Raw genomic sequence first — 12,115 nt, 5'->3', positions numbered from 1 at the left:
CAAAAAAAAAAAAAAAAAAAAAAAAAATTGTATTTTAAGGCAGCAGTCTCCTCATCTGTACAGTGGGGTAAGAATGGTTCTGCCTAGTTATTGTGAGACCAACATGAGGAAACATACACCCTGCCTAATGCTGTCTGGCACCCTGCATCACTTCATAATCGTTAGTTCCCTTCCTTCAGTATGCCTCAGGGCCTACCTGCTCTGTTCATATAACAATTTTCAAGAATGGGGCTGGAACTCATTCACACTGAGAGGTACCAGAGTACTGAAGGTTCTGTGATCCTCCTAAGGAATCTGCACTTTAGCTTCCCTGCAGACCAAGGATTGGATTAGAGGTTTTTTTGTTTTTCCCCTCAAGTTTGGTGGTAGGGAGGGGAGACTTCCTTCCAGTGTCTGAAAGCAGACTGCACAGGTAGCTATCTCTGGTGTTTGGACTCTTGGTAAGCCCTTCTCAGACGCCTTTGACCTTGAGAAGCTCCCATTCTGATAAAAGCTCCTACTTGTGGCAGTGCCTGATAACAGACAGCTGAGCAAGCCAGTTGGTTTCAAACGGTGATGTTTATTGCTGTTGATTGAGCCCTGGTGCCTACTTGACTCCCTGTTTGGATCAGGGTGGAGGAAGCAACGCTTCTCTAGACCTGCTTCTTTCAACTGAAGGTTGAAAGTCATTCCCAACATGTTTCATGGCCCAGATGTCAGGGTTCCCCAAGGTCAGCCTGACTCAAAGTGAGAACTTCAGGGAAACCAGGGAAGCTCCCTCTCCAAATCTTCCCTCACCTGCTTCTTGTTGGCTGCCTTATCCCTGGCCAGTGCCTTCTACTCTGGTGGTGGTGTTCTTCTTGTTTTTGAGACAAGGTCTTGCTTTGTCACCCAGGCTGGAGCATAGTGATGCAGTCATGGCTCACTGCAGCCTTGATCTCCTGGCCTCAAGTTATCCTTCCGCCTCAGCCTCTTGATTAGCTGGGGCCATAGGAACATGCCACCATGTCCAGCTAATTTTTATTTCTTATTTTTTGTAGAGACTTGGTCTCCCCATGTTGCCCAGGCTTCCTCAGCTCTGCTTTGGAGCAGAGACACCTGACAGGGAAGGACCAAATGGGTTCCATATACATCAGGCGTGAAGTGACTGACTGACAGCAGCCCTTGCCTGGGAAAGGCTGAATATACAAACAGCCAGTGGCTAGACCATGTATGAAAACAGAACTCTGAGGCCAGGCACAGTGGCTCATGCCCGTAATCCCACCACTTTGGGAGGCCAAGGTAAGTGGATCACGAGGTCAAGAGATCAAGACCATCCTGGCCAACATGGTGAAACCCCATCTCTATTAAGAATACAAAACTCAGCGGGGCATGGTGGTGCACACCTGTAGTCCCAGCTACCTGGGAGGCTGAGACAGGAGAATTGCTTGAAACTGGGAGGTGGAGGTTGCAGTGAGCCAAGATCACACCACTGCACTCCAGCCTGGGTGACAAGAGTGAAACTCCATCTCAAAACAAACAAACAAAAAAACAAACAGAACTCTGATCCATAATAGCAGCAACCAGCAAAGGAAGCCAGCCTACTGTCTACAAGTCAGACCACTATCTTTTTTTTAATTCATTTTTTATTTTTTGAGATGGAGTCTTACTCTGTTGTTGCCCAGGATGGAGTGCAGTGGCTCACTGCAACCTCCACCTCCTGGGTTCAAGTGATTCACCTCCTCAGCCTCCCAAGTAATTGGGATTACAGGCACCTGCCACCATGCCTGGCTTTTTTTATTTTTTATTTTATTTTTAGTAGAGTTAGGGGCTCACCATGTTCACCAGGCTGGTCTAGAACTCTTGACCTCATGATCCACCCACCTCAGCCTCCCAAAGTGCTGGGATTACAGGTGTGAGCCGCTGCACCCAGCTCAGACCACTATCTTTACCAACCAGTCTAGCAAGCCAAATAACGACCACTCTAACAGTTGGCCCTCAAAGCCAGGACTTGATTAATAACTGACAGCTTCCCTAATTTTTGCCCCTGCTTCCAACCTAGGACCAACTCGAGAAAGTCAAATATGCATCCCTAACCAATCACACAGGATGTCCTGCTGCTGCTTATTTATTTATTTTTGAGATGGAGTTTTGCTCTTTTGCCCAGGCTGGAGTGCAATGGTGCAATCATGGCTCACTGCAGCTTCCACCTCCCAGGTTCAAGTAATTCTCCTGCCTCAGCCTCCTAAATAGGTGGGATTACAGGTGCATGCCACCATGCCCGGCTAATTTTTTGTATTTTTAGTAGAGATAGGGTTTTTGCCATGTTGGCCAGGGTGGTCTCAAACTCCTGGCCTTAGGTGATCCACCCACCTCGGCCTCCCAAAGTGTTGGGATTACAGGCGTGAGCCACTGTGCCCAGCTGGATGTCCCACTTCTACTTAGCCCACCTACAGCTTCCCTGTGCCAATAGCTTCCAATCAGGGCATCTCTGAAGCCTTTATTTCCCACTACAGAGTTTTCCCATTCCTTTGCCTGCCTCTGAGTCTCTGCCAAAAGCAAGTGATGGTGGTTGACTTCCTGCTATGACAAGCTCTGACTGGCTGGGTGCAGTGCCTCATGCCTGTAATTGTAGCACTTTGGGAGGGCAAGTTGGGTTGATCACTTGAGGTCAGGAGTTCGAGACCAGCCTAGGCAACATGGTGAAACCCCATGTCTACTAAAAATACAAAAATTAGCTAGGTGTGGTGGCACACGCCTGTAGTCCCAGCTACTTGGGAGGCTGAGGCACAAGCATTGCTTGAACCCCGGGAGGTAGAGGTTGCAGCGTGCCCAGATGGTACCACTGCACTTCAGCCTGGGCAGCCGAGCGAAACTTTGTCCCAAAAAAAAAGTTAGCTGCCGGTGGTGCATGCCTGTAGTCCCAGGCACTCAGAAGTCTGAGGCATGAGAATCGCTTGAACCTGGGAGGTGGAGGTTGCAGTGAGCCAAGATCACACCACTGCACTCCAGTGTGGGTGACAGAGCAAGACTCCATCTCAAAAACCAACAACAACAACAACAAAAAGCAAGCTTTGAATAAATAGCCTTTGTTCTCCAAAAAGAACAACAGCAAAGTAAGCAGTAAACAGGCAGCAGGCTAGATTTACTGATCTGGAATAATGGTTTGGGACTGATGACAAGATCCCAAGCACAGATAGAGCAAGACAGAAGCAAGGAGTATTAATTTTATTTTACAAACACTTACAGAGCCCTCAGTATATGCCAGATATTATTCTAAACACTTTACAACTATGGACTCATTTAATTATCATTCAAATCCTGTAAGGTGTGAGTACCATGATGATCTCCAGTTTGCAAATGAGCACAGTCCCCAGAGAAGTGAAGAGTCACAAGCTGGTGAGTGGCAGAGCCAGGATTTGAATGCAGGGAATCTATCAATGTCTCTGCTGTTTGTGCTATTAGAGAGGAGCTCCACCTGCACAGGGAGCAGCCTGATGACAGGACCTGGTGGTCTCTCTGTATCCCTAGTGCCTGGACCTTAGCAGACCTCAGTTAGTAGTTACCGAGCTGAAATGGAATGGAAGATGAGTAGCAGAGTGCCTGTCAGGCATTGTGATGATGACGGGACCTGTGGACCCACTGTGCCCTTGTGCCCACTGCAGGGGACCCAAAGGTGCCAGTACTGTACCAGGTGGAGCGGACGCGAACAGGGTCGAGCTTCTCAGTGCGCTCTGTGAAGGCCGTGCAACATGGGAAGCCCATCTTCATCTGCCAGGCCTCCTTCCAGCAGGCCCAGCCCAGCCCCCTGCAGCACCAGTTCTCCATGCCCACAGTGCCACCGCCAGAAGAGCTGCTTGACTCTGAGGCCCTCATTGACCAGTATTTAAGGTGAGAGACCTGGAGGTTCCAGGGCAGATTTTTCAAAATATAGCTGCTATCCGTTTGTGGGTCATGGAATTGTTTAGTGGGTCTTGACCAGAATTAAAAAAATATAGACTAGAAAAGAAGATATTGGAGTGAATAATATGTATGTATTAAAAGCAGGAATCATTTTGTGAAACTTGAGGTTCAGTTGTGTGTGTTTCTGATATGTGTCTATATTGGGTCATGGCATAAAATGAAGGGCTTGGCTGGGTGTGGTGGCTTACACCTATGACCCCAGCACTTTGGGAGGCCAAGGCAGGAGGATTGCTTGAGACCAGGAGTTGGACACTAGCCTGGCTAACATAGCAAGACTCCATCTCTAATTTAAAAATAAAATAAGGCTAGGGCTGGGTACGGTGGCACGTGCCTGTAATCATAGTACTTTGGAAAGCCCAAGAGGGAAGATCACTTGAGCCCAGGAGTTCAAGACCAGCCTGGGCTACATGGTAAAACCCCATCTCTACAAAAAATACAAAAATTAACAGGTGTGGAAGCACATGCCTGTAGTCCCAGCTACTTGGGAGGGGGAGGCAGAGGCTGCAGTGAGCTGAGATTGCATCATTGCACTCCAGCCTGGGCAACAAGGGCAAGACTCCGTCTCAAAAAATATATGTGTGTGTATGTGTGTGTGTACACACACATACACACACGTCTCTCTCTCTCTCTCCATATATATATAAAATTTGAGACAGAGTCTTGCTCTTGTTGTCCAGGCTGGAGTGCAGTGATTCAATCTTGACTCACTGCAGCCTCCATCTCCTAGGCTCAAGCCCGCCTCAGCCTCCGAAGTAGCTGGGATTATAGGCACCCGCCACCACACCTGGCTAATTTTGTATTTTTAGTAGAGATGGTGTTTCTCCATGTTAGTCAGGCTGATCTCAAACTCCTGACCTCAGGTGATCCACCTGCCTCAGTCCTCCCAAGGCTTAGGGGACTAGGGATATATATATAAAATCCCCAGTCCCCTAAGTGATTCCCTCTCTGCCCTCAGGCCCCTGGTCCAGCAGCTTAGGACTTAATGTGCGCCAGGAGTGAGTGTCCTCTAGGACTCTGCAGCAGAGCTATGGCCTATATTTGATTGGTCACCGTCTTTGCCTTAGTGCATTTTGTGTTTTTTTGAGATGGAGTCTTGCTTTGTTGCCCAGGCTGGAGTGCAGTAACACAATCTTGGCTCACTGAAACCTCTGCCTCCTGGGTTCAAACAATTCTCATGCCTCAGCCTCCTGAGTAGCTACGATTACAGGCTGAGATGTGTGTGTGTGTGTGTGTGTGTGTGTGTGTGTGTGTGTGTGTGTACATACACATATATACATGCTGCCATGCCCAGCTAATTTTTATATATATTTTTCAGTAGAGATGGGGTTTTGCCATGGTGGCCAGGCTGGTCTTGAATTCCTGACCTCAAGTGATCTGCCCGCCTTGGCCTCCCAGAGTGCTGAGATTACAGGTATGAGCCACCAAGTCTGGCTACATGTTTTTATGTATATAAAACATATGTACAAAAATACAAATATGCATTTCCCCCTAACCATTAGACCACCAGGGAGCATGTTAGAGATTTGGAATACCTGGTAAAATATATTTATTTGGACCACGTAATAATGTTTGAAAATGCTAATGCAAGGGAAAGCTCTGGGTCCAGACACAGGACAGACATGGAATCTGGCCAGGGCTGTGCCTTTGTTAACGCTCACCTGCTATGGGACATTGCCCAATTCCCCAGGCTCTCAGGGCCCTAGTTTCTTTTCCTAAAAAATGGGAATGCTCATTTCTGCCCTGCTTACTTCTTAGCTGTATCATAAGGAGAGAGGGTCTCTATTCTTGTGCTAGACACTGGGAAGGCAACAGGGTATGATGGAATGGATGTGGGTTTGGGAACCTGAAAGGCCTGGATTCAATTCTAGACTTTGTCCCTACTAGCTGTGTGAATTTGGGCAGGTTGCTTTCCCACTCTGAGCCAGTGCTCTTAATTATAAAATGGTGCTAATCATATTCCTACGTCATAAGGCTGCTGTGGGGATTCAATGAGATAAGAGAGATAAGGCACTTAGTGTGCTAGTACTAACTAGCGCAATGGCAGTAAATTGTAGTTATATCACTTAACAGGAAAAACACAGGGCCTGGTGTGTGCTTGCAATTCGACAAATGTTTGCTGAAATGAAAGGAAGGCACTGTTAAAGGACCCTGAATTGAGATCTGTGCTGTTCAGTAAGGTAGTCTCTAGCCACTTGTGGCTATATTACGTTAATTAAAACTAAATAGGGCCAGGTGCAGTGACTCATGCCTTTAATCCCAGCACTTTGGGAGGCTGAGGCAGGTGGATCACTGAAGGTCAGGTGTTCGAGACCAGCCTGGCCAACACGGTGAAACCCCCATCTCTATTAAAAATACACACACACACACTAGCTAGGAGTAGTGATGTTCCTGTAAACTCAGGAGGCTGAGGCAGGAGAATCGATTGGACATGGGAGGCAGAGGTTGCAGTGAGTTGAGATTGAGCCACTGCACTCCAGACTAGGCAACAGAGTGAGACTCCATCTAAAAAAAAAAAAAAAATAGAACAATTCTGCTCCTTAGTTGCATTAGCCACGTTTCAGGTGTGGCTAGTGACTACCATTGTAGGCAGTGCATATAGGCATTCCATCATCACAGAAGGTTCTATTGGGCAGCACTCTAGCGGATGGGGGTGAAAATGGCAGTACCTGTGCAGAGCACTATGGGTGCTTGTCACCGTATGGAAGGGAATTCCATGGAATGGGCTCCTCCCCTTGGGGGAACACAATGCTCCCTACTGCGTAGGGTTAGGTAACTCAGGCCAAGTCAGGCAGCCCATTTCTTGAGTGTTTAGAATAATGGGGCCGGGCGCGGTGGCTTAAGCCTGTAATCCCAGCACTGTGGGAGGCCGAGGCGGGTGGATCACGAGGTCGAGAGATCGAGACCATCCTGGTCAACATGGTGAAACCCTGTCTCTACTAAAAATACAAAAAATTAGCTGGGCATGGTGGCGCGTGCCTGTAATCCCAGCAACTCAGGAGACTGGGGCAGGAGAATTGCCTGAACCCGGGAGGAGAGGGTGCGGTGAGCCGAGATTGCGCCATTGCACTCCAGCCTGGGTAACAAGAGCGAAACTCCGTCTCAAAAAAAAAAAAGAATAATGAAGTAACTGGGCACAGAGGCTCATTCCTTTAATCCCAGCACTTTGGGAGGCCGAGGTAGGAGGATCACTTGAGGCCAGGATTTTGAGACCAGCCTGGGCAACATAAAGAGACCCCATCTCTACAAAAAAAAGTAAAAATATTATCTAGGCACAGTGGCATATACCTCTAGTCCCAGCTACTTGGGAGGCCAAGGCAAGAGGACAGCTTGAGCCCAGGAGTTGGAGACTGCAGTGAGCTTACTGCACCACTGCACTCCATCCTGGCTGAGAAGATGACCCTGTCTCTAAAAAAATAAAAAATAAGCCGGGCCCAGTGGCTTATGCCTGTGATCCCAGCACTTTGGGAGGCTGAAGTGAGCGGATCACGAGGTCAGGAATTCGAAACCAGCCTGGCCAGCATGGTGAAACCCTGTCTGTACTAAAAATACAAAAATTAGCCGGCATGGTGGCACACACTTGTAGTCCCAGCTACTTGGGAGGCTGAGGCAGGAGAATCGATTGAACCCAGGAGGCGGAGGTTGTGGTGAGCCAAGATCGTGCCACTGCACTCCAGCCTGGGTGACAGAGACTCAGTCTCCAAAAAAAAAAAATAAATAAATAAAAATAAAAAAAAATCATACTGTGGACCCAGATTGCCTGAGTCCAAATCCTGTCTTCTCCAATTTTTAAGCAAACTACATGGACTCTGTGCTTCTTTCAGTGTTTAAAAGGGGGTGATAATATGGTACCTCTCTCACAGGGTTGTTGTGAGGAATACTGTCGGATGCACAATGCTTTCAACAGTGCGCATTATAGGGTATGCCTTATTACTATGATGTGTTGACCTTGTCTTCGCAGTGTTGGTTAGGAAGTAGGTTACTATCATTATCCACATTTTGCAGATGGGAAAATAGACTCAGAGAGATTACTAATTAGCACAAGACCACATGGCTCATAAATGGCAAAGAAGGGATTCAAACCCTGCACTATCTGGCCTGCCATGAGGGGAAGGGAGCTTTGAGGATATCAGGAGTCCCTGTGGAAGAATGAGGGGAGTCAGAAGAGCGATGCAGATGAGACTTCCTCTCTTCCTGGGTCTCACCCTGTCCGTCTCCCCTTTACTTTCAGAGACCCGAACCTCCAAAAGAGGTACCCAGTGTTGCTCAACAAAATTGCTGCTCAGGAGGTGCCCATTGAGATCAAGCCTGTAAACCCACCCACCCTGAGCCAGCTGCAGAGAATGGAGCCCAAACAGATGTTCTGGGTGCGAGCCCAGGGCTACATAGGTAAGAGGACCCCACGGATGGGAGGAAACGACTCTCCAAGGGGTCTAGGCCTGCCACTCATTTGCTGTGTGGCCTTGGGCACATTAGTTCCCTTCTCTGGGCCTGTTTCCTTATCTGCATGATGGGGAAGTTGGCTCAGCTTCTCACTGGGCCCTCTCAGCCCTTTGCATGGGGAGAATGTGGAGGTGACTATAATCCCAACACCAGGCCTTTCTGGGGAAGGCAAGGCACCTCACTGGGGTTGTTGTCCAGCTCTGCTGATAACTGTAAAGTGCCTCCGTGTAAATTGGAGGAAGACACCACTTTAGGGGCCCAGTGTGGGAGACCTGGGTAGTGAAGACTGGATTTCAGCCCTTGCTCATCTCGCTTATCCCGTCACACACACACACACTGTAGGCCAAGCGCTCTTGTGCAGCAACCAGTCTGCACATCCATGCACGGGAGTCCCTTTTCCCCTACCTCCCTGCAGGTCCTGAGCTGGAAAGCCCAGGAGCCCAGGGCTGATGGGGACCTGTTGCAGGTGAGGGCGACATGAAGATGCACTGCTGCGTGGCCGCCTACATTTCCGACTATGCCTTCTTGGGCACTGCCATGCTGCCTCACCAGTGCCAGCACAAGGTACACTTCATGGTCTCATTGGATCATTCCATGTGGTTCCACGCCCCCTTCCGAGCTGACCACTGGATGCTCTATGAGTGCGAGAGCCCCTGGGCTGGTGAGTGTGGGTCCATGTGGGACAAGGGCACTGACCTTGGGTGGCAGGGAGCCTGCTTTCTTGGGTGATGCTGACTTTCCCCGACTTCCTGTGTGCGCTGCACAGGTCACCTCCTTTCCTTCCCTCCCAGGCTTGGAATGAGAGGGTGAGGCTGGGACACCAGCTCTGCTCTAAATTTCTAGAACATGCTGGGAATGTGATTCACTTTAACTCAGGGACCTAGTTCTAGTCCCAGAACCACTTCAGATTCTCTGTATGACATTGGGCAAATCACATCTTTGTCCGAGCCTCAGTTTCCCCATCTAAACAAAAAGGGTTACATTACAGCAGTGGTATCCAAACCCGGCAGCCCATCAGACTGCCATTTGGGGAAGCTTTTCCAAAATAGATTCTGATTCCACCCTCAAGATTCTGATTCAGTAGGATCAGGTCCTACTGATTCAGATGGATTCAGTTGGATAAGGTCCAGGAAACCGTATTTTTCAGTTCTCTAAGTGATTCTGATTAACCTGATTGGGATCAGGGCATTCAGTGGTCTCTAAGGGCCTCACTGCTAGGACATTCCTCGTAGGGGAGAGAGAGAAATGAGACTCATTCATTAATGTCTAGCTTGAGAACCCTGACCTCCTTTCCAAGGGAGTACATTTCAAATGAAGAAAAGCTTCGCTTGATAAGCCAAGGACAAAACTTATGGACTCTTATACTCAGATAAGGGGTACTCTCAAGTATCAATAGCATCGCAGTCCAAGACTGATAACCTTGAAGTGAGGACATGGGTTCATATTTGGCTTCAGCCTGGGCCAAATTCCTGACCCCCTCTGGATTTCAGTCATGGTCTGGAAAACTGGACAACATATAACTGCTTCTCTTGGCTACTACGAGACAGAGCGAGCTCTGCTATGTGTAAGGGAAACCAGCAATCATCCCTCATAAACATCAAACTCAGGCCCCAAGCCAGCAAGGGAGAAAGAATCTTCAGGTGGGGAGGGAAGAGGCCAGACCTCATGGCCTCAGGTCCTCTCTGCTGAGCCCCTTCTTCCCCTTGGTGGTGGTAATAGGGGTATTTTTCATGAATTACCACTTGGAGGACCTGGCTTGATTTATTCCAATAGGTTTCCTAACACAAGTGGCCAGAGGTACAGCAGTTCTGCTTGGCCGAGCTGTTGAAGGAAACTTCTCAGAGCTCCTCCCTCTGTGATTTTTTTGAGGAAGTGAGCAAATATGTGAAAGTGCTTTTAAAATGTCAAGCGGGGTTCCTGTGGGAGGAGTTACTCCTCAATGACTCTCCATAAGCTCATGAAGGGGCATTTGGAGCAGCCACAACACTCAGTGTACCCTTGTGTTGGGCAGCCCTGTCCTGGGCCAGACCCTTTTCAAGAAGTCCACTTGGAGGTCGGGCATGGTGATGTGTGCCTGTAATCCCAGCTGCTCAGGAGGCTGAGGCGGGAGGATCCCTTGAACCCAGGAGTTTGAGACCAGCCTGGGCAACATGGTGAGACTTTGTCTCAGAAAAAAACAAAGAAGTGCATTTGACTGTTCTAAAGTAGAGAGGCCATCCTTACCCTTCACCTCACCCACAGGTGGCTCTCGGGGGCTGGTCCATGGGCGACTGTGGCGTCGGGATGGAGTCCTAGCTGTGACCTGTGCCCAAGAGGGTGTGATCCGAGTGAAGCCCCAGGTCTCAGACAGCAAGCTGTAGCCAGAGGTACCAGCTTGGCCTAGGGGTTCAGTAACCTGTCTACCACCATTCCTGAGACAGGAGTTACAGTCCTGCTGGCCCTCACATCCAATAAAGAGACAGATACCACTGGAGTGGCTGGCTTTTAATTCCCCTGGGCCAGACTTGCAGCCTTGCCTTCCTCCCTCAACTCCAGGGGCAGAGTACCTGACCTTCAGCTAGGAGGCCTCACCTAGCTGAGGACTTCCCCAGGCTTGGGGTCCAGCCAACAAGGGAACATTGCCCCCTGACCTGCGCCACAGCCCCCGGGCTGTTTGTTTATAAGTTGGAGAGGCTGTGTCAGACTTCTTCCCCGTACTATCCTAGGGCAACCCCAGCCAAAGCTCATCCTGAGCCCAGCTCAACAGAAGTAAGTTTCCTCGATCTGCTTTACATTCTCTTTTGGAACTTCTAGGGGCTCCCAGCACCCCCTGCAACCTTCCAGCTATTCTGTCCTCATCACGTTCTTCCCCTGCATTCTGGGGCAGCCCCTCTCCTCATAGTGGCCTTAAATCTAGGCAAGCATCCTAGATTAGTCCAGTACCTCCTTGATGAGCAATTCTTTCAGACTGGGGGGTGGTGTGGGGGTAAGGCCTGCCTCCTGCAGGGTTTGGAGCCGAGCCTCTGATTGACGTTTGTCCAGGCCCAGGTGCCAGGAGAGCCGTACATGGGCCTCCAGAAAGGGTGCCAGCAAAGGGTGGAGGCTCTTGTCCCCCAGCAGCTGCAGGGCCTTCTCACAGCAAGCCCGGGCCTCCCCAGGGTTCTCCAGCTCCTGGTGGCACACGGCCAGCCCAGCCAGGGTCAGCAGGGGGCGGTCTGGGCCAGAGAGGGTGCCCAGCTGGGCTTGCAGCTGCCAGGCATTGGCCCAGAGTGCCAGAGCCTCACGATAGAGGCCAGTACAGGTGAGGCTCTGTGCCCGCCGCAGCTCCGGCAGCATGAAGAAGTCCTGCAGGTCCGGGGCATGGCGCAGCTCCGGCACTGCCTGCAGGTGACCCAGAAACTGCTCAAAGGCCCGGCTACGGCGGGCAATGGTCTCTGCAGTAAAATTACGGCGCAGGCGCTTCCGGGGGAATGAGATGGCAGTCATGGGGCCCCGGAATTGCCGCTGCAGGTTTCGGTGCAGCCGCTCAAAGTCCGAGTAGCGGCGAGAGATCTGGGCTGGCTGGCGATCTGGCGGCCCTGGGCCTATCACGGCGAGGGTGTAGAGCTGCAGGGTGGGTGGGCGGGTGTCAGGGCAAATGCAAGTCATCCATGTACCCCTTCCCTCACCATCCCCCACACTCCCAGCTGTGCCTCCCCACCTCTTCACCCCTGGGACAGCACCCAGGAGGGCGGGAGCTGCTGCCGCAGTGGCGGGGGAGCCCAGTCACATCTTA

The 12,115-nt window shown here is 50.2% G+C and overlaps 2 protein-coding genes across 6 annotated transcripts in view; one reads left to right on the top strand and one right to left on the bottom strand.

The window, feature by feature from the left end:
- ACOT8 (acyl-CoA thioesterase 8) overlaps window positions 1-10,830 on the top strand; it is a 16,687-nt gene extending 5,857 nt beyond the window's left edge. Inside the window, exons 3-6 of the mRNA XM_017541256.2 lie at window positions 3,624-3,849; window positions 8,150-8,307; window positions 8,828-9,022; window positions 10,603-10,830. Of these exons, the coding sequence (XP_017396745.1) occupies window positions 3,624-3,849; window positions 8,150-8,307; window positions 8,828-9,022; window positions 10,603-10,721 (698 nt within the window). The 3' untranslated portion in view covers window positions 10,722-10,830. The remainder of the gene's footprint in view (window positions 1-3,623; window positions 3,850-8,149; window positions 8,308-8,827; window positions 9,023-10,602) is intronic.
- ZSWIM1 (zinc finger SWIM-type containing 1) overlaps window positions 1-12,115 on the bottom strand; it is a 48,351-nt gene that overhangs the window by 30,121 nt on the left and 6,115 nt on the right. Inside the window, exon 4 of one of the 5 annotated variants that reach the window (XM_017541251.2) lies at window positions 10,828-11,946. The exons of 1 other annotated variant lie outside the window; for it this stretch is intronic. In XM_017541251.2, coding sequence (XP_017396740.1) covers window positions 11,272-11,946 — 675 coding nt within the window. In that variant the 3' untranslated portion in view covers window positions 10,828-11,271. Of the gene's footprint in view, window positions 1-10,827; window positions 11,947-12,115 lie in introns of those variants that run through there. 3 more of the 5 variants (XM_017541254.2, XM_017541255.2, XR_001828897.2) reach the window with 3 other exon arrangements.

Source organism: Cebus imitator, unplaced genomic scaffold (assembly GCF_001604975.1).
Source record: "Cebus imitator isolate Cc_AM_T3 unplaced genomic scaffold, Cebus_imitator-1.0 Scaffold132, whole genome shotgun sequence".
NCBI lineage: Eukaryota > Metazoa > Chordata > Mammalia > Primates > Cebidae > Cebus > Cebus imitator.
This window is presented reverse-complemented; position numbering and strand designations above follow the sequence as displayed.